We start from the raw sequence: 23145 nt of genomic DNA, 5'->3' as shown, positions 1-23145 counted from the left end.
TGTGATCCAGTTCCTATGCAAACAGAGCTGAGGGTTTTGAGAAATCTGACAATTCTGGAAAAATTGACAGCGCTGGAGTTCGGAACAGATTCTCACAGGCAGCGTTGGTATAAAATTTAAATACCCTTGAAAGCTCAATTGAGGTGAAACCTCTTAGCTGAAAGGAAGAGTGGAGGTTAGAAAGTAAAAACATAGATGGTCAGTGGCAACAAAGAGCGTTTTCTTCAGTTTATTGTAGAATTGTAAAACAGTTTATCTAAAAAGGCTAATCCAAGTGTGTTCCAGTTACTCTTGTGGTGTTTTCCCTACTTTCCTTTGTGTCTCTTGCACCCCCCCCCCCCCCCCCATGTATTTATTTCTGTTTACAGGATAATTCGTATTTCTGAATCCAGTGAACACAATTAGTCAGCCCTTCTGATAAACACACAAAACCAGACAATCAGCGAGAAAACCCCCCTGAAGTGCTGACACTTGGCGAGCACATGTCTCGCTGCGGAAAAACAAAAACAAAAAACACCAGATTCTATCCTCATGTGCAGAAATATCTGCTTTATCAGCACATTTAGTTGGAAAAAAACGTGTAATGTAGTTAATTTAAGATACAGTCGTCACTGCCTGTGTCCCAGACACAACTCCACAACAAAGACTCACTGATCTGGCAGTGATGGAAAATAAACAATCTCTGTTCTGAATATTGCATTCTTCTACTTCAATTCATCTCAGAGTGCTCATTTTACTGCACACATTTGTTATCCAGAAATAGTGACTAACCAAAATGAAATTTGAATGCAGAAACCAGGGCCCTTTGATAAAATGGTATGATTTTTTTTCCCTCTAACTGTTAAACAAATGAGTTTATTCTTTAAATGAGGTAACAATATCCTGAACAACAGCAGGATTGACTTAGTCAGAATTGACTGTTAGTTATTTAGTGGGAGTAAAATAAAGAAATAAATAAAGTTGAAATTGTTAATGTGGTATTTTCCCATGGATCCCCAGATGCTGCGACATTCCTTCGTCCTGCTGTGAACTGTCTGACTATGCACACTCCCACAGACACACACACAAACATACAGGTTTCCTTGATTATGCGAATGCAGCTGTGTGTTCACATACCCAGACCCGAAGCGTCCTGCTGCACTGCACTATACAGACCTGAAGTCAGCCGGGTGAGTAAGTTGTCTAGCGAGCAGACAGACGAGTCATCACCCAAGTTTAAAAAACAGTGGGAGACTCAGCCCTGTAGATCGCAGAAAGGTTCGGCTAGGGCAGTATATCTTATTGCCTCAATATAGTAATAGAACTTCTATTGCTTATGAACACCTAATAAAGATGCCATCTCCTGGTCCCTATAGCTCCATTTGGCAGTTTGCTGTATGCACGATCTGTGCTCCACTATTCTTCCACTGCAAAAGTTTTCACCAACTTCTCAGACATTTACTTCGGTTCAGGCCGTGTCTCTGGTGACCTTTGTTCCACACATGTCAGCCTCATCAGACCTTTTCAGTTCAAGTAGAGGTTGGCCGACAGCTCGGAATGGTAAAGAAGTCGGATTTGACCTGACCAGTGTAGCTGTCATGTGGGTTATTCGACTCCTGTATGTTGGCAGCTTCTGCTAGTTTTAAACATCACCCTTCATGTATGTTGTTGTCGTCCCCTCTTGTTCACAAAGGAAATGCCTTCACATTCCTTAGCCATGAATCTATACCTCAATGGATAGTCAAAATTACAAGAGAAGACTAAGAATGAACCATGTGGTCTTAAGACCTCAAGCGTTCTGACTTCCCAGACCTGAGAGTGGTTCCTACTGGAGAACCAAATCTTTAACAACCGTTTGGATGAATTTAAAAATCTGTAAAGACTTAATTTACTTTGCATTTATTCTTGTTTACGTTAAATGCAACTAAATCACGAGCATTTCTGGGGGATTACTTTCAGCTGTAGAGTATTTATGATGGCAGGATGGTGTTTCTTCTATGGCCTCGTTCATTAACCACAGATCCTGTGATCATTATAATGAAGAAATATCACTGACTCTAACAGTGTGGCTGCTTTAATAGTTTCTCAACATCTTTGGCACAGACTGTTGTTTTTTTTCCTTTAACCATCAGAACCTTAACCCTAAAACTCAAAGCTTCAGCTCAACCACACAACTGTTTAATGACTCTGGATGATTAGAGCTATAGTCTATGGTGGTACTATATGGAGGGAATGTATGATGTCACGAAACCCTGAGTGCCAATACGACTGATTACACGTCAACAAGTCATCCCAACCAAACAGGTGCTTTGAAATAAACAGAAGAGCTGGAGTTATAATCAAACTAAAGGTGTGTGGAGGCTTTAACCCTAAAATTACCCTGTGAGGAAATTACACTTTCCAAACATGTGTCACTCTCATGGTTAAGGGCTCAAACTGGGCCTCACAAAGGTATGAAGTCCAGACTGTATCAGCCCCCCCCCCCCCCCCCCAACTGACACACACACACAGTTTTCCTAGCTTTTTTAACTTTGAAGTCACTAACACACATTGTGACCTGGCATTTTATCGACGTGCAGAATATAGTTATTTCACTGCCAAGCTAAATATCCCAAAGCATCTTTATGTGAATACAGTACTCTCTCTCTTCCACGTACACACACACATACACACTGGGCCTCATGTCCTGCTCCAGGGTGATGGATAACTTGCCAATGGAACAGTAAAAATAATCAGAACAGAATGGTATTTACTGCTTATACATAGGTTTCATATTGTTAACCCTACAGCACTCGATGTACAACTTTTGTTGGATTGTCCACATTTTCCTGTTAGCTCTATTTAGAAGGTTTATGCATTTCTCTGAGGACAATATAGAATAGAGAGGCACCAGCGGGCATAGTGGTCTTGTCAAAGTTAAACTACTAGTCACAAGGTGGTGGAGTTCGGTGCTTGCAATGTTTACTTGTATGTAATTGATTACCTAAGGCAGTGTGTGTACAAAGCATAGACTGTAATACAAAGATGGACAACGATCCCCACTATCCAAAAATCAAGCCAGAATATCCACGATACAAATGCAGCCATCTTGCTTATTTGGAGGTAGAGTCCAAATACAGGCCTACGTCTAATCCTCATATCTTATTCAGTTTATATATTCAGTTAATGGTATGAATATGTAGAGCTCTGATCATTTTTTAATTCAACTTGCAGGATATAAACAAAGTTGAGTGTTGGAAGGACACAGGATGTTTTGCATCAACCTCCGCCCTTAAATGAAGGTACTCAGGAGAAATTTCACTATTTACACAACAACAGGAAGCAATTTGCCAGGAATTTGTAAATAAAAGTTGTTTTTAACATTTAAAGAAACAGCCAAAGTGAAAATATACTTAATGAAGCCGTTCTGCATGTCACGTTAAAATATATATATATATATATAGACAGAACTAATGATTTAAACACACACACACACAAAAACACACACAACACACACACACACTCACACGCACAGCACAGCAGCATTGCTTGAACTCTGCACGGTCATAGTACAGTGCTCCCAACCAGACATATTAGGGATGCCAGAAACTAATTTTGGCCACAGCTCGGTGCCAGTTGGCTTAATAATAGTGTGCGTCAAGAGTCCGCTTGTGCTATGAGGTAAGATGATGAATGTGAGGTATCATGCTCAGGACTATGCAGTTTTTTTCTGCAAGCACAAATTGCGGGAGGAAACTTTGCACATCACAGGAGAGACACAATAGATCTTTCCGGGGATAAATGGAGACATCCTATTGTCTCGCAGCCAAGTCAGTCTCTCAGCACTACACCTTGTCAGCACGTGTTTTACAGTCAGAATGCACTTGTACACTGACGTAAACTCTGGCAGGTTTACAGAAACTCAAATAAATATGCATCACAATAAGACTTACAGATGTTTTAGGTCATAAAGCACAGATGATAAAAGTTGACACTTCAATTCAAGTACTTGTGGAGTTGGAAGCTGGAGTTCGGTCAATACAGCAGTTTTCCCAGTTGCTGGAAAACTGAAAGGTCTATTAGTTGCTGACACATAATTGGCACAATGAACTCACTTGAAGTCGGAGGAATAGTTTGCAATCACAGAAATTAATGTTGACTTTATTTGATCCATGATGAATGGGGAGATTGCTAACTGTAAGTTATTTTCAAAACTACTCAATTGCTTGACTTGAAAGAATGGAATATTTTCCAAATTACTTTAAATTAATTAGTTTTTATAGAAAACAGACATCCAGAAATAATTTACAGATTTACAGCAGCAATGGAAGTGAATTAAGCCTTGAAAGTTCATGCTGTCTGCACAAGAGGTATTGGAACAAATTATTACTGCATATGTTATGCATTGTTTTGAATATTGTACACATTTGGTGTTCCTGCATCTAAATATTCTTACAACAATACTTTTCTTACAACTTCTTTTCACTGCTATTTGTCTGTGCAGCAGGAATACACAACTACTACAAGAAAACGACTTCATTGACGCTTGGTGGAAGGAGGGGACATGGGCAAAGGAAGAAGTGAATAAATTCAGGTACAAATCATTATTAAGCTTCAATATTTATCAAAGCAGCAGTGTGTAAATCACAGGAGTCTCTTACCACTTTTCTCCCCCAGCACCCACGTGTTGCTGCACAGTGTATCCAAACTGGGCTTGTTTAGGGCCTTTAATTATCCTGTGATTCTTCGTGTCAATATTGAAGCAGTCATGGAATCCTTGAAAAAAGAAAAGACAAGTTTTCATCAGCACGGAAAGAAGAGTTTCACATTTCTACCTTTGAGGCCAGATTCAGTAGTTCTACAGCATGAGTATGAGCTGTATAAAACATCTAGTTCTCACTAGCAGGTGGTGGTATCTGAGCTTGTTTTATGGATGTTTGTACTAAAAGAAACACAAATTACATCAACACTGATTAGACATGAGCATTTGGCTCAAGTGCAACAAATAGCAGCAAATCATCCTCATTCAACCCTGAACATATCCCAACCGTGTCCCGTGTCTGTTTGTCCGCCTGCGGCAGTTTAAACACCGACTTCCCACAGAGGAAACAGAAATAAATTGTGTGAGCAGAGCAGCTGTGTTGTTGTCACATTCGACTGATATTCTTCCATCAGATATTTGCGGAGCCAGAGTGGTTTTGGTTAAGCAGCATGAAAATGACTAATCTGGCATGTCTCATCACAACATACACATGTTAGAAGTCTACAACACAGATGACGGATCTGTACTATTACGCTTTAAAAGGTGAGGCATCTGGAGGAACTGCAAGGCTTTCGTTCTTCATGAATAAATTACAAAAACCCTACATTATGGCTACTTTGACGCCTGAAAGTTTGGTCCAAGGAACTCACCAATGTAGGTTCATGTCTCTGTTATATTGTAATTTGCTTCAGATATCCTGCAAGCTGCTTCTGCTTCTTTCTCTTCTATTGTTTGCAATTTCCTACAATAAGTCTGAACTATCAAAAAACCAACCAACCGCAGGCTCAGTTTGATCCAAAGCAAGACCACCTCTTTTGGCCGAGCTCATTTTTGGTCTGTTGATCCGGACACCTGCTGTTTGGTTCTGACTAAACTGGATGGTCTGGATGTCTGGACCAAACAAAGTGGGTGTGAAAGCGCACAAAATCAGAGGGTAATATTCTGCCACTTCAATCATAAGATCATTAAAGAGACCCAGCGATGAGTTCTGTGTTGTTGTTGGAATTGAGAACTGTTGAAGTTCAACTTGACCTCTAGACAGAGGGTACAAAGTAAAAGCTAATATCGGACCTGATCAAAACATTCTCCTAATTGTGTTCTTAACCTCAAATCTTACAAGCAGTGAAAGTCTGCTTTCAATTAAAATACCAGCCAGAGAAGGTATTTGTCAGATTTTGCATGACACCAAGTCCCCCCATTGTGGCAGTGACAGCTTCATTTGGCTTTAAATTTCCATGAACACATGAGGACATGGAGGTGATAGGATTTGCTTTTTGGCAGCGGTGAAGAGGGAAAATGTGTAATCGTCTACCACTCTCCTCTTCTCCATCCATCTCTCTCCGTTCATCTGTCTTCTGCTTAATCTCCTGCTGATCCTCCGTTTTCACCAGTTTCCAGACTAACAGTAAAATGTCAGTTGATCGGCGTCATTGACGTTTCAGCTCCTGTTAGGTCAGTGATCATGTTGATCTTCACCCTAGAGCTCAATGATCCTTTAAATCCCTAAATATACCAACTCATATTGGGGAAAGATGTTTGAAGGTTTTGAAAGGGACGGATGAGGGAAAGTGAAGTATACTTTATTGTGGGTTGTCCTGTTAAAGTTGGAGACTATTGAGTAAAAAACAGTTTTCTCACAGTTTGAGCTGCACAGCTGAACTCAGAGCACAGGGGCCTCTGCTTTTAACCACCACCAGACCCCCCACTGTTGGACATATTCATTCCCTCGCTAAAAGGCCCAGCTCACAGCTCACTCCCCATCTGTTAGGCTCCGAGGTCATGTCAAACCCTGTGAGCCTTTTTTTTTCCATTGCGAGGGGAATAACAGTTAAACACAAGGTGAGTGACTGCTTGACACAGTTAGAAACCATCTAATTCAATTTAACTCACAACAAAGCACAGATGACTTCAAATCAAAGAGCCAGGTTGTCTTGATGAGAGAAGAGAAGTGTCGCTAACACAGAGCGATCTGCACCGCTGTTCCAGGATCAGGGCAGAAGCAGCGGTTGGTTCATATCAGTGTCAGTGTCTCCTGTCTGTGTGTCCTCCCTCCACACTCCAGCTGACCTGGGCTCAATTTACACTTTAACAATAAACACCAACACTAATCACATGTTATTAGAACCTGAACAGTATGGAAGTTTGCTTTGTGTTTGTTTGATTGAATCAAATCAGAAGTCGAATCAAGACCTTGTGATTCACATTTAATTTGGGAAATCTGTGGCGATACCCAGCCCCAGTTAAGGAATCACCAATGCATATGGGAACTGTAAAGAAAAGGTATAATGGGTGTATTATTGCGGTGCCAAAAGGCGCAGTAAAAAATGGAAGGCGCACGTAAATTATGTGCTGGTGCATCTAAACGAAAAAAGTTATGCACACCAGTGCGACCAATGTACAAAGTTACTCCGGAGCCCTGTTATATATCATATATAGTACGTATAATATGTCATGGATTTATTACCTTTGGAAAGCCCTGCTAATATCATTTCTCCTCCTCCTACAGCCATAGCGGAGCGACTTGCACTCTGCACCCGCAATGTTGATATTAAAATCAAGTAAAAATGTCCTGGTTAGGAATTGAATGATGAGGGTATGGTTGGATGGATTGAAAGGGTAAATGGATCACAGCCTATTTGGGGGGAGAGTTAGTGGTAAATAGTAAATAACTGATGTTAAATATTTGTGTCATCTACCAGATTTGCACAATTTACTTAAACTTCCATCTCAAGGGCAGTTGCTGAGTTCATAAAAACTGCAGAACTAACCTCAATATGTTATGGTTCACTTTTACATTTTGTTGAGTTGTATTATAACTTTATAATGTGTATTTCTAAAGATTAAAATGTGTCAAATGACATTTTATTATGTTATGAACATATCCCATGTTATGATTCAGTAATGGTTTAAAATACAATGTAGAGCTGAACTCAGAATCGTTCTGTTGCATAGAAGATAGGATGAATTTATTTGGGTGTGTAGTTGCTTGTATGTGACTTGCGCAGCTGTATGCTCTCAGATAGATCGTCATTTAACAAAAATGCAACATCGTCAACATTCCTCAGATAGTGACTATTTAGGAGAGTTTACAGATTGTGTAAACAGACAGCAAACCAAGTATCTTCTCCTGCTGTTCTCCAGCAACTTTCCATGGATTGTGGACTGAAACAGAGAGTTTTCAGGCTGCAGGCTTCATCAAAACAACTGTGCCACAATGTTACCACAGGACCTTGTGTGAGTGAAGTGACAGCCGCAGAGTGAAGGAGTCATTCATCGTGGACTGTCAAGTGTCCAGGAGTATATCACACCTTGATTGGCACAAACCACAGACCGTTTGTTCTGTTTCATGAAAACCTCCATTAAACTAAATAGCCATCTCTGCCACGCAGGGACTTCATGTAAATATTGACACATGCTCCACTTTGCTCATTTCCTGTAGAATGAATGGATCACATGTTCAACTGGTCTTTCATCTTGCCACCAGACTTCTTCCTAAAGTTTCTGTTTGTCTAGTAAACACGAAAGTGGTGGCTGAAATATAGATGGTTGGGAACAGATAGGTGTAAAAAAAGAAATCCATTTGTAAAAATTTTTTACAAATGGAGGGTAGTGAGCTGTATCTGTCTGGCATCCATTGCTTTTCAACTGGAGCCACGTAAATATCCCAGTATAGAAGCTGATTTAATGCTAGGATGACTTCTAAGTGTGCACGATAAATTTCCCAAGATGCGATCTCAGAGAAGCTGAAGCCTGGCCAAGAAATGAGCAAACGCTAAGACGGGCACAGGGGAAAGTGTCCGGGTGGAAAAAGCATGAGAATGGAGGTGATCCAGTTTCCATTTCTACTAATGTAGCAGAGCAATTTAATATTCCCAGTAATATCAGCAGCTTCTAACGCAGTGTTGGATTCCTGCTGAGTTTCCTGTGTACCGGCTTCCATGCCCAGATAAATAAACCTCAGCCCGGTGGCTGCCGGTGTGACCCACATTAGGCCCGCTGCTGCCTCTGGATCAACATCAAGCTGCAGGAGCTCCACCACAGACACACTGACAGAGAGCAGCCGTGGGGGTGCATTGCGCAAACTGCTGGCTTGGAGCCGTCCTCATATCAGGAATGCATAATGGAGTAATTTTAGAAGACTATACATTGTGAGATGGTTTGGATTTATGAAAAACACTCTTCTTTACAGCTTTTTAGTCTGTTTATCTTCAGTTCTGGAATGTGATTCTGAAGACGCTGCATCACGACGGCATCTGGCCGGTGTTACACGGCAAGTGGCGCAACTTTCTAACAAATATGATAACAGAGTCCCCACGTGAAGTGAACCTCAAACGCCACAGAATGTACTGTCCGTTGATTCATTCTGACTTTCCATGACAGCGGTTTTCTCTGGAAAGATCGGTCACAGTGGGCAATATACTTTCAAACATTTTGGCATATTGTATCTGTGTTACCCCACGCCAGTGCAAATACTCAGAGGAGCACAGGGTATCTAAAACCAGATGTTCCCAGTACACAACAGCCAACTGGGCACTGCTTAACAATCAACAAAAGCACCTCCGGGGAATGAAACCGCATCTCTGTGTCAGCTTAATGGTGGATGTAAACCACCAGCTATCACACACGACTACATGCCAGTGTCAAGACCTTTGCATAGTTAATGAGTGGTGAGTTGGTTATTTCATGATGTGGATTTATTTAGGTGGTGGAGGATTCATTTCTTTTGACCAGTGACATATTTACTGCGATACTGAAACTTTTAACAGCCTTCAAATATAAATGCTATTATATAAATTACTCTTGATTAATGAGCAGATATTTCCCCAACGATCTGACATTAATTCAAACAATAAATCTATATCACAATGAAACATTTTAACTTTAACTACTACTTGGATATCTATTGCTTCCATATTAAAAGTCAGTAGATGCTGACAATTGACTGTATATAAAGATGGACGACATGGATGCTCCCCAAAAGTGAAGCCCCCTGGTGGCAGGCTGCAGCATAGGTCATAAATCCCACCTCCTCCATGTTAATCGATGGGACATAAACCAAACTAAAGTCAAAATACATGTCAAATACATTTAGCTCGAAGTTGTTTTCTGTAATTTTAGGTAGTACTTATCCCACTTTTGTTTAAGTGTTATTTTTCTAAGTAAGTTTGCTTTCAATTAGTTATTTGATACGAAACAAATGGATCAAAACATCATGATTGACAGCTGATTCTTAAAGGGTTAAGCACGTGTAACGTCTGGACCTTGATACAGTTGCTCCATCCCACAATTGCCATTGTGTAGACACTGGCTCCAAATGTCCAAGATCTATGATTCTAACAGATGGGACTCACTTTTAAAAATAGATCTGGACACAGAGATGAAAAAAGGCACCTGACCAAGCACAAACATCTGCCATCATTTAAAAGAATATGACAGATTAGACCTATAAGCAGAATAATATTGGACTCACATAGGGATCACTTCAATTAATGGTAATGTTGCTCAATGTTAGCCATAACAAATGTAAAAGATGATATTATGAAAGGACAGACTGTTTTGACGTTTTGTTTTGGAGTTTATCTGGCCCCTAGTGGCTAAAAGTGGCCAATGCAGCTAGTAGTAGACAGATAAATATGATGCAGAGAGGGCAACAATGAGTCAGATATAAATACTATGGCTCTCTTCATTAAGCTTTGTGCCACGGTATCAAATGACTCAGTGGTGAAACAGAGTGGATGATGAAACAAAAAGACTTTCCACTGGGAAGTGGCCATGATGTAAGTGGGACCAGGCATTTGACTCTTACTCATTGGGGAACAATGGCTTTGGCCTCTAAATTAATTATCACAACACTTTATAAAGTTTTATTGTTTAATCAATCCAGTCAGACTGTGGCTTACTGTAACTTTTGTCTTAATGGGCCATAGGTTTTATATTTCAAGGGGACTCCAGTAATGGCTATTTCATGTGAAGGTTAGGGTTAGGGTCAGTCCCCCCCCCCCCCCCCCCCCCCCTGTATTGAGTAACTATGTTTAGTGTCTATGAGAAGGAAGAAATGGCAAGTTCACATAAGTAAAATACCTTTAACATGCTGCAGTAACAGTGCTTATGAGGACATGTCTGATTAATGTATGGAACAGGGCAGCGTTATATCATGGATAAAAAAGAATAATAGGCTATATTTACATGTCAAAAGGTATTTTTGGGAGGAGAAGCGCTCCAGCTGTTTCCACCTCATATAGATGAGCTATAGGATATGGTTCTACTCACACTTATCAGGAATGGGATCATTGGTCCAGAAGTCCCAGGGTTTCACTCAAACAACAGACTTAAATGCAACCTCCCCCTTGTGTGCCTGCCAAAAACATCTCCCACCACAGCCAGAATCAAATCTTCTCTCCGCAGACTCCAGCTTCAAGGTCAGTGTCTCCCTCACTGTGGCATCGGGCCAAAAGTGAGTTCCAACAAATTCCAAAATCAAACCAAATATTTACATTACAGATTTCCTCTCCCCCACGCCTTTTATTTACCAAACCAAATTCAGGATTAATGAAATACCACTTAAAAAAAGATCGCAGCCTTATGATGAGCCTTCGGCATTACCTCGGGATGATGCAGCTTATTGGAAAAGGAGTGAATAATGCTTTAGAAAAAATCTGGAAAATATAATGTTCATATGCAGCCATAATGACAATGTGCTCACTGCATTTTATGGAAATATTGGCCAACACACTGTAGTGCATTTAAACTATGTGGTAACAGTTAACAGCTTCACAGTTTAAAACTCGACCCTATAGAGAATTGGACTGTAGCGCAACACCAGCTACTTCACTTTTACTGTATATTCAATGTGGGAAACACATTAGGTTTGATTGGTTATATTTGCACATGTACTGAATACTTGATTTATAATTTTGCCTCTCTCACCCTTTCTCTCATGCAGACAACTTGTTACTGCTAAAGTGATTTCACTGGTAATTGAACACAGCTCTGGCTCAGCACCAATTACTGTCCAGTCGCTGGAAAGTTGTGGGTGAACAGATATTATCAAATTTCCCTGTAGAGAATATTTGAGGGACAGCACCTCTGTAGAGCTGAGGGTGACAACACATCCTTCAGTCTCGAGCTCTGCCTTCCTGTCTCTCATCATGATTCTGGGTCAGGATGTCAAATTAAGGGGACATTAACTGGACAGCCATCATTTCACTTCTCACACTCTTACTGTGCCTTAAAATGCAGAATATGTGTGCATGTTCAACTTTCAAATACAAAGTAGTTCAGTGTCACTACTTCTAAAACTTTTCCCCTCTTGCTATTTGTGTCAAGCCTTTAAAAGCAACAGAGTCAAAGTTTCCTGTGTCTGTTGGAACTGGTCAGAGTATAATTAACAGTTATTGTGGCTTTATTATACTTTCCAGAGAGAGAAAGACTGTCAGATTCATACATCAGCACAACACAATCAAAGCAAAGCCAAACACACACATACACACCGTCACTTTAACAATAACACACATACATAAACACCTTTCACTCACCTAACTGCTGGCTGCAGATCCAGAGCAGGATGAAGCAGTAGTACTCCATATGTTTGCCGGTGCAAGCGTGCATGTGCATGTGCATGTGAGTGTGAACGTGTGTGTGTATGCTTTTTTGAATGTGAACTGCTGTGAATGTGTATGTGGTGGGCTGAGGCAGAGAGACCCAGTGGAGGGCAGAGTTAAAGATCCCACTCTGATTGACTCTCAGTCTAAGTTAAAGCGCTGCCTATATCTTGTGGAAGTAGGAGGGGACTGTAGAAGAAGAAGGAGGTCCAGTGTGACACAGCAGGCAGAAACCCTCTCATCTCCCACACACTCATTCAACTCGGACTGACTGGGTGAACACTCTCAAAGGGGTCATATTCGGTTTAAGTTTCTTGTTTCTAAATATGTGAACATGTGCTTATGTGGAACAAATTAAATCAGAATGAAGCAGAGCTGCAAAGAGCTGATTTTATGAAATGCATGAGGTATCTATGGAGGTGCTTGATTGAGAAGAGAATAGTGAACCGACAACTACAAAAGGTATTTAGAAATGTTCAAATAAAAAAAAAAACATACAGTAGCACCACCGACCCCTTTACTAATAACAGACCCGAAATGTTCTGTGTCAGACTCGAGCTATGCACCGCGAATGCTGTCATCATGGCACAAGCACGAACTAACCAGTGTATTAACAGCGGAACGCAGATTGTGGGGTTTGCATGTTACCTCATGCCATTGGAACCGTCCAGTCCTAACTACACAATGTTTAATGATCCCAGATACGCAAAAAGACAACGTTTGTGTACATTAGCTTTACCGAAGTCCATTTTGTGGTCACCTGGTAGATCTCCAGTTCACCACTTAGCTATTGAATGTAACAGAAAAGAAAAGCCTCAATGTTACTTTGGTTTGGAGAAAGTTTTTTTGGGGGGGAATATATTTAAGTATAACAACACCTGTGCTTACATAATAACTCATTTATGTTTCCACAGAAATGTTAGGATGTTACGCCAAAGCAATGTTTCTACGTAGGTGGCAGAGACAAAATCATGATGTTTATGACAATTTAATAAACGGAATTATTTGAGGTGTATTATTTGAGCCAAAAATAACAACATCATTACTAGTATTGTTGTATCGTACATATTATCGAGGTTGTATATGTTATTTTAAGTAGTTCCTATTACACACTTTTCAGTTGGTGAAACATCATGATAGACTTCTGAGGCTCACTCACGATTAGACAGGGATGTGTATTGACAGAACCTTGATACTTGGAGGAGGTGGAGACACATTGTCCGTCTTTAGAATGTGTTTGGTTCGGGAAACTTCAGTAGGTGTCCTACATTTGTGCTGCACACACAGTATTCAGCAGCAGACACAGGGTCAAACAATCCATGTTAAACTGAACTGCCTGTGAAACTCATCATCACTGAGTTTGTCGGATTCGCGATCTGATATCCATCCTGTGAGCAGCTCTCCATCTGAAAATCGTCAAACTAACAAATATACCTCCTTGGTTCTAGCAGTCACTTCCTCTAGCTTGCAGTCTCAGTCCCTTCTTCTTTTCAACACAGGACAACCGCACATCACAAAACATCCAGTGTTTGTGCTTTAATGACTTAGCATCATAAAAACTTCAAAAATTAAAGAGAAACAAGCCATTCATTCAGGAAATTAAAAGCTCATTGGATTGGTTTCCTCAGTCAATTACCACCAACTATGTCTCTTTCAAGTCAGGAAATTAAATCCAATGCCTTCTGCTGGTGCCTGGAAATGTTTACATAGCCCTGCTGATGTAAATATCAATGAACAAGGTTCATGAAATGAGTTACTGTACTAAGTGAAGCAAAGTAAGGGAAATTCCACGCTCGGATACATTGTAAATGTTTGCATTTGACATTAAGACTTTCTCTTTGTCCCTAACTATAAAAAAATCAACACAACACTGGCATTACATTGTTTTGTAGCAATAGTAGGTCTACAGGATATACAAGGTTACATTATGGCAACGCAGTCATTTCAAGCACAGTAACAAGATAATACAACAAAGGAGTGTTTTATAAGGCAGCATTTCTTTCCCATCAAACTCTTTTAAACTAAAGCCCATAAATTGCAGGGGAAACTAAGAAGTTATTGGGCTTTGGCAGTTGTTATAACATACAGGAATTCACCAGAAACATGAAAAGTTTCATAAGAAGAATTGTTTTAGCCAGTATTGTGGGTACATACTCATGGCTCAAGAATCTCCCACTGTCAGCTTGTAAGACAGATGATAGATCAGAGTGGAACCTACAATTAAGATGAAGGTCTGCTGCTCTGGATCAAGGCAGTGGGCCAGGGTAGTTAAGGAGTTGGGCTCCTTTTGTTGGATTTTTCAAGACCAATGCTTTGCTGCTAACCAAAATTGCCATGTGGATTATTTAACTCACTGTCAATGAGGTGGGGACGAGTGTTAGGGGAGACCAGAGCAGAGTGTGAAAAATTTGGTTTTTAAATCCTAATCTCTCTCCCTCCTCCAGACCATACGAACCATACAGAGTCCCACTGTGAAGTGCAGCCTGAAATCAATACTGAACAGGAGCTGCACATACATCACCTTTCCAGGGCCCTCACCAGCACCCCACCACAACTGCAAGCAATTACCTCAATCACCCCAGGATTATCTGTTTGTGTGCGATATATGGCTGCCTCCCCCAGGCTACAGCGGGAGCTTTGGCAATAGACACAGGACAAGTCTTCTTGGATCAGATATGAAGAAGCAAAAAGCCAACCCCCCCCCCCCCCCCCCTTCAGAGTCCAGGCGTAGTGCGTGCCCCATGTTGAGACCAACCATCATGATGTTGTCGAGACCTCCAAGCCTGGTCTCTGGGGGCTCTATTTAAGTGCTTCTTAACCGCTTCTTTCTGAGGCATCATTATTTAAGCATTAGTTCAATGGCCAAGGTAACAAATTAATGATGCTGGTAGTTAAAGTGCCAAACTATATTTAAACAACTGTTGACTTTCGATTAGGTGTTGCTGCAATTTTATTCCTCACTGAGTAGAGCCTCTATAGTTGTGCTAATTCAGGACACAATATGGAAAATGCATCTTCACTTCTTCACACTATCCAGGAGCCAGAGTCTTAACAGTAGTGATAAGGGGATGGAGCCACTGTGAGGAGGTTCTGCAGATACACAGTCAACCAAAGTCAGTCTCAGCTGTCCATCATGACGTTTCACCTTCTTTTTTATAGCATCAAATAACTAATTCTGGACACTTGAACAAACATCAATCTGAGAAGAACTCTTTGCGAAAAATGTATTTCAAATGTATAAATCCACTAACATGGAGGAGGCACAGTTTATGACTGCAGCCACCAGGGAACAATTGAAACTTTTTGACTTCACTTTTAGGGAGCTGCCATATTGTTCATCTTTATAGTCTTTTTCTAAAACATAACTCTTCACATTTTTAAGGCATGTGAGCATTTCTCTAACGATACATAGATGAATTCTGGACCACGTGGTTGGTAGAAAAAACATTTGCACAGCTTTGACAGGTTTCTACAACCTCCATCACGTTCCCAGCTTTTGAATATTCTGTCTAATCTAACAGCATTTTGGTGCACGTCATTTAATTACATCAAAATCCAAGCTATAACAACAACTTAAATATATTTGAAATACAGAATAAAGAAAACACAACCTCCTGTGTATGTGCATTATCTCAACAGACACACATTTAAACAGTGATGTCTATGAACATCTCACAGCATTGATGGCATTACTCCCCCTAACCCTAAACCTGCCATTAGTTACTGCTGTAGAACTCAAGCCAAGCAGACACAAAAGCTTCTCAGTTTGCTTATGAATTGAGAAAAGGTTCTTTCTCTCTCTGTTACTGCTACTTCATATCCTTGTCAGTCTCGGAGGAGAGAGTTCCTCAAAAGTACATGAGTTTTGAGGCAAGAAAACAAAACAACGCAAGGGAGTGTTCAGCCTTTGACTGCAAACAATGAACCAAGTGAGAGCATCCCATCTGAGTGTAAGGCCTCCACTGTCCAGTGATACTGAACGTTTCATATGGAGTCATAGCACCATATCTCGATGTCAGAAGTCATCTCCAGTTCTCTCTTACTGTGCGAGATACTTCTTGGAAATCGTTCTTCAAACATTGGGCTCTACATGCTGAAGCTTATTGCCCATGGAGATGTAACTTTCCACAAATCACAGCCAAGTAAGGCAGAGGCAGGGTAAAACAAAGAATGGGGTTTTACGGCGATATGAGAACACATTCAAAGCCCTCTAAGGAGCTTTGAAACATGTTACTGTTCCAGCAGCTCGTTTTTGGCTGTGTAGCATCTGCTGTGAGGACGGCAGGGAGAAACCACTGCTCAGTTCCAGCGAGTATTCCTGCATAACACATTAACCTGCAGGAAGTGTTGGGAGGTCATCCGCAGGAAGCTCTTGAAAAGCCCTCTGTCAAGCATTATGTGCTCTACACAATTATTATCCACATGGAAAAAATCAAGGTGGAATGGTTTCATCAATCATAGGATAACATTTCTGTAAACTGATGTAATTGTATATCTGCTGAGATTGTATTTTCCCTAGCTTTAATGGAAATAGGCCAAGTGGGCAATTATTAGGAGACAGCAAAGAATCAGGTCTGCACTTAAAGCAAAGATACTGAAAGGTTTCGTTAGCAGAAAAGTTGCCTTTAAAATGCTACATAAATAAATGTAAACAAATTATCAATGACAAAACAAAAATGTAAGTATCAAAACTACAGATTGTAAACAAAGATGGACGACAGATCTCCACTTCCTCCAACTATCCAAATTTGAAGCCGAAATATCCCAAATACAAATTCGGCCATCTTGTGCCGATGACATCATTTGGAGTCAGACTCAACACAGTAGTGATCAGAGGGACGGGACTTCATTCACATTCATGATGACTCAAATTCAGTAAAGAATGAACACTCAAACAAATATCAGTGTGGTTAAAGTACCTAAAATAACATAAACTATAGTTTAGATATTTGATATCCAACTTTTTAGTTTGGTCTATATCCTGTCCACTAACTTAATATACAATAAACATAAACACACTATTTTATATTACTCATCATAACTCTATTGATGATTATATAAACGTTGGTTTAAATATTTAAAACCCTTGACTTTTGTTTCACCAAATGTATTACATCATCGTCTGGTATGAGAAGAGATGGTCAACCAGTGTTGAAGCAACACAAATCAAAGCAATGTGAGTGGATTTGGATCAGGGGAGCGTGAGTGACAGAATGCAGTCCAGGAGGAATTCAGTGGTTTTCAGGCCCCCATGAAAAATCCAGTTTCCCTCCAGAGAACAGAGAGTTCATTTTTCATTATTATTATTCAGGGTTACGCTGTAGCTTAGACTTTCTGGTTGTTCAAGTTGGCTTCACAGGCTTTAGGAAATTGTATTGTGTGAAGGTGATGTGCTTACTCCACCTATAAGCAAGATTATACTGATGAGTAAATAAACATAGCAAGAACCCCTCTCTGGGTTTGTTAAACTAAATAGACTTTGCTTGGGGATGCTCTTTGCCTCTGTGAATGTTTTATAAAGATGACATTCAGGATAAGCAGTCGATGAAAGATGTAAACTCAACATGAGATCTATGGTTTTAAGCTTCAAACACTGTCTGCCCACATGGCTGAAGAGGACATGCCACATATCATTATGTGGAAGTCACTGCAGCTTCTTTGGGAAATGGTAAATCAGAACTGCAAGCTTCAACCTCTGTTAATTTTGGGGTAAATAAAGAGGCATCTGACCAACGGCTCAGTATTTCTATCGTTAATAGTCTTTGCTTATAGTTCAGGGTCATGAAAAGTCTGTCCCAAGAGAGCAGGAAGAAAGACGTATCCTAAACATCTCAAACAGGCAAGTACAATTTATAGTTTTGGATAATGTCTCCACACAATGAGAACTACATATTTGGGTAAATTATAATGTAATTTAATATAATATAACCCATTTTTTACTATGTATTTTGAACAGATTTTTACAGCTTTCAGTCATATCCACTGAGTTAAGAGAATTTCTGGCGCCTGCATTTAGTTGTACTTATATATAATAATAATAATTTCACATCCATCAGTGTCTGACTAAAAAGATCTACAAAATGAACGTTTTCACAGTGTACTTACGAGACATGAGAAAGGTGTTCATCGTTGAACACCAGGTTGAAAAATAAAATCAAAACTCTGCTGTAAATCTTATATCTTTATCAAAAGACCCTAACTCAAGTTGCATCTCGTAATCTTAAAGGTCCATTGACCTCAAGGAAAATATGAAGAATGAAACTCTAAGTAGGGCTTTAACCTCTTTTAAGACACTTACAGTCACAGCACTGATATTTCCAGAATATCCCAAAGCCTCAAACGTCTCCTCCGTCATTGTAGGCAGAAAAAAGGGGGAAAGAGGAAACCTCAGAAAGGAGAGTGAATAAATAAATGTGAATGTTGTCGTGCTTGCTTGCCATATAAGTAGGTAACTGCTGATGGGATGTTAATTCTTCCGTCTCAGGCGACCTTGCTCAGCATTTGTGAGACTTGGCCGATACAGAGTCAACTCAGTTTGAGAAAACAATTATAACTTGACTCCTGAATCGTACATGGTTCAAACTAAGAAATGTGAACTTCCAAAAGAGAAAAACAATGACTTGGTTACCGACACAATCTCATCAGAAGCCGTCTGCCTATGGAAAATTCCAATATATAGTAATAAAAATAAAACATATTAAAAGAGACGCATACAGAGAATCAGAAAAGTAAATGTTTCTGTCTGAGCTTGAGTGAGTCATTCGAACTTTTCCAGATCTCTGGCTGTGCGTTGCGCAGGTCGAGTTGTGCCAGTAGCAATAGTGGGAAATAGACTAATGTGGAAACTAAAGCCACACGCCACAAGATGGACGACAATGGAACCCGCAAAGCTCACACATTCCAGATTCAGGGCAAGATCTTGTCTCTCGACACCCAGATTAAACATAAAGCCTCGCTGGTCTTATGAAATTACTTCCATAAACGAAGTGATGTGCTATATGTCACTTAGGATTTTCTTTCCATTAATATCGTTCTGAGTGAGAGACAATAAAAAATCTGCTCTTACACAAGCCCCGTCTTGTACTTCTATTACTTTCCAAGACATGTTAATATCAAAATGAATTATACTCACTCACCATATTCCTCTATCCAATCAGGCAACTCACAAATCATACGTTCTCATACAGAGACTTGGGTCATAGCGTCTTGTGGTAAATGAAACTTCAACATGTCTTCATCATGGGAGAACACGCTCTCCTGCTTCATTGCGTTTGCATTTACATTCATCGGGAGACAGATGGAAAAATTGTACTCTTGCTTTTTCTTTTTTTTTGTCCTCTTGGATCTCAACGGAAAACCAAACAGTCTACAATTTTTTTGCTTGTAATTATTAGGTTTCACAAAGCTCATGTGAAATTATCTCCTGCAGGTTGACCACTCTTACACCGAGTTAAATCCCTCTCATAGACCTTTTTAAAATGCAACCTTTATGATAACACATTAATGGCTAATGCAACACAACTTGTGGTGTAGTGTTTCCGAGGGGACAGTCTACATGTGATGGCGTTCTCTGTTGTTTTACGCCCTGGCAGCTACTGTTCAAATGAGGGTTTGAACTTTCTGTTTATTTTTGCACCCGCCTCGGCTATTCATTTGCTCACAAGAAGACAGATTCAGTTTCTTTAACTATGTTTGTAATTTCAAAAGAGCTATTTCATTTGGCAAGCAGAGGATCCCTTCCCTAAATGGCTGCTAATCCAGTTCAGTTTGTTTGGTATTCAAAAGCAACTGCCAAGATTACAGTGGGAGCCTGACAGGGAGCACAATCTGCGTTCATTGTTTAGCTTTAGGTTTTAAAAAATTAATGAAAATATACATATCCCAGCATAAATTTAACAGCTTTCCATGCATAGTTAGAAAAAGTAAACTAGAATGTCAGTAGAGCGCATAACTCCACCAGGTCCCAGCAGTCCCCTTGTGAAAGCACTGTTAAATTCACTAGATCCAGATTTTCATTTGGATCTGCACAGAATTGCACACACTCATGAACATCAGTCCCCTAAACATGCCTGAATATGTATAAATATATTCTTTTAAAAGTCCTATCTCGCACTGTTAAAGATGGTGAAAAGAATTCCTTGATCTTACCCCTGTTCTGGATTCTTAAATTTTAAGTTTTTTTTTCCTTAACCCATGGTGCATCATTCCACAAAGTTTTTGAGCAATCTTGCTTACAAACAAACCATTACCTCTTTGGCAGAGGTAATATATATTATAATAACAAAATTGGAAAACGATCCTATTAATAAAAACACATTACAGGTTTGATCAGTGAATTTTCTCTGGAAACATTATTTCCCTATAAGATAGCTGGTGTGGTTAACCAGCTATGGTGCAACAACCAATTCAGAAACGGGAGATTTTTTGTTATACCGTACATAAAGTGAGGTTGGTATTTGTGGTATATTTGGGATGGATAGTTGACAAAGTCTATAGTCCTTAGCCAGAGGCCTCTCACCTCCAGGGGACTTGGCCTTAGGTCGACCTAGGCCCCAACATTCAAAGGCCCTGGGACAAATAAATAGGAATTTGTGAATGGGGGCAGCAATGGCCTTAAGGTTTGAGGAGTGAGCTTGTGACCAGAGAGTTGCCAGATTCCCCCAAACTGGCAGATTGAATCTGGTCAGGGAAAACAAAAGAGCAGGCTGTGCCCTTCTCTTATTTCCACCACTTAGTGCAGCTTCCCAGTGGTTAAACCATCTTACTGTGGTCATACTGGGAGGCTTTTGTGACACCTAAAAAGGGTTTCCTTGGAATAAATAATAGCACAATATGAAATAAATCAGGAATGTTATTGGTGTCTCTGGTGACCACATGACTTGGAGAACAAACTCAATTTACGAAGTGTTAACTATTAAAACTTTACATGTGCACAAAGCCATGAGTGAATCAAGCACAGGCAACATGCCGCTGAGCCTTTCATGAGCTAATGAGTGTTATGTAAAAGGAATGGAAAAGGGAAATAAGGCACTGTATTAAATCTGTTTTAAATTTATCAGGGAATGTTGTGTACTGTGTACCTTAAATGACTGTGTACTGACATGTGTGCATTCCTATACTGGTGTGTTAGGCCAAATTGCAGAGTCTTGGCTATACAGCTTATTCTGGTGAATGGATTATGTGTTGAGTGAAAGTAAACTTGGTCAAGTTTGGAGGGCTTTCAGTTTCAGATACTCATGGTTGCACAAAGTGCAGTGCTTGTGAAAGTCTTCCATTCTCACTACAAATCAATTCTTGCACCATATGAAAAGATAATGATGATTTAAGCTTCACCCACCGCAGCAATAAAGGGACTGGTAATAAGTGCATAACCACATTCATCACATATTTCATGTTACTGAACAAATCCAAATGGGACCACAGTGGCATTGGAGTGAAATACACATTTTCCTGCAGATATTTAAAACTAATTTATTTCATCTTCATACTGTTATATAAACCGACATCCCTGGAAAAAATTAAGACATTGGCATTAAATGGACGAGATTTAATGATTCTCACGTATACACTTGACTTGATTCAAACCCACAAAAATGTTGATTCCTTCAACGGTGACACCTTGAAGGACATTTTTATAGGCTCAGATATTAAATGATTAAATGTCCTGGGCGGCACCGGGAGTATCAAATATTGAGTGAACTCCAAAGTACACACACATTGAGTATCTTTCTATAGATGTGAGGACACTGCAGCCGTTTCATCTTAATATTTTCCTTAAATTTTCTCCAGAGGGGCTGTATATAAGAATGCAAATGTCTGAGTAAGCTGCTCCAGACATTTTCCAGAACTTTGTCTGCCAGACCCCAAGTATAAGGTTCGGAAAATGTCCTTGTGAGCCCGTGTGAAAATACAGCAGAGAAACGTCCAGAAAAAGAAAGCAAGTAGGCATGTCGGTGACATTTGTATCGTGCCACTGACTAGAAACTGGATTGATGGAAAAAGAGGTGGTTTTCTCAAACATTATGAACAATTTGACAATTTTGAAAGACAATCAGACTCGAGAGCTTTGGAGCAATAAGGCCCAACGTCAGTGTCGATGTGCTGTAAACAAAAAACCCTGAACATTCCCCGGTGGAATTGTGCTTCATATCCTGCATTGTTTGCCCAGGCAGTGAAAAGCAAACTCCGTCCGGACATTTTATGGCGCTCATGCCTTCAGCCTCATTGACATATATACAGCCTCATACACTAACCGTCACAAATAAATGCCTTACCCAAGAAAATACTCTAGAACCAAGTCTTAACCCTGAAGAAGACATTTGAAATTGTGAGGACCGACCAAAATGTTCTTACTAAAATTACTTCTTAGGATTTCTTATGTATAGATTTCCAGGTTACCGAACAAAAACAAATACACTTTTGCAGTCCAGAACCCCTTCCTCCCACAAATCTCTCCTCACAACCATAGAAAGACTTTTCACACGCACGCACACACTTCAACAAACCCATAACAAACCCATAATGAGCATCACATACCCTACAAAGTCTGAAAAATGAGCCGTGGAAAAAACATTCTGTTACCTTTACCAAAAACCACAGATATATAGCTTAGTGCTGCCCCATTTTTTACTCTGCTAAACAGCTGGTGTCCAGGAATGAGATGTTTAGGTGGAAATACCAACTCAGACTTTTACATTTTCTCAACAACCCCTACTGCTCTGTGATTTACAGTAAGAGGACAGTGCGATTCCAGGAGCAGGGTCCGGGGGTGCCCAGGGTCCCTGCATGCCGAGTGTCTTTCCTTTGCCAAGCACAGGTAAATAT

The 23145-nt window shown here is 40.1% G+C and overlaps 1 protein-coding gene across 1 annotated transcript in view; it reads right to left on the bottom strand.

Moving 5' to 3' along the window:
- Nucleotides 1-12442, bottom strand: part of itga11a (integrin, alpha 11a) — a 41985-nt gene extending 29543 nt beyond the window's left edge. Inside the window, exons 1-3 of the mRNA XM_053427173.1 lie at nt 12383-12442; nt 12256-12352; nt 4620-4734 (exon numbers count right to left, since the gene is read on the bottom strand). Coding sequence (XP_053283148.1) covers nt 4620-4734; nt 12256-12340 — 200 coding nt within the window. The 5' untranslated portion in view covers nt 12341-12352; nt 12383-12442. The remainder of the gene's footprint in view (nt 1-4619; nt 4735-12255; nt 12353-12382) is intronic.
- Between the last annotated feature and the right edge of the window lie 10703 nt (nt 12443-23145).

Source organism: Pleuronectes platessa, chromosome 1 (assembly GCF_947347685.1).
Source record: "Pleuronectes platessa chromosome 1, fPlePla1.1, whole genome shotgun sequence".
Lineage (NCBI taxonomy): Eukaryota > Metazoa > Chordata > Actinopteri > Pleuronectiformes > Pleuronectidae > Pleuronectes > Pleuronectes platessa.
This window is presented reverse-complemented; position numbering and strand designations above follow the sequence as displayed.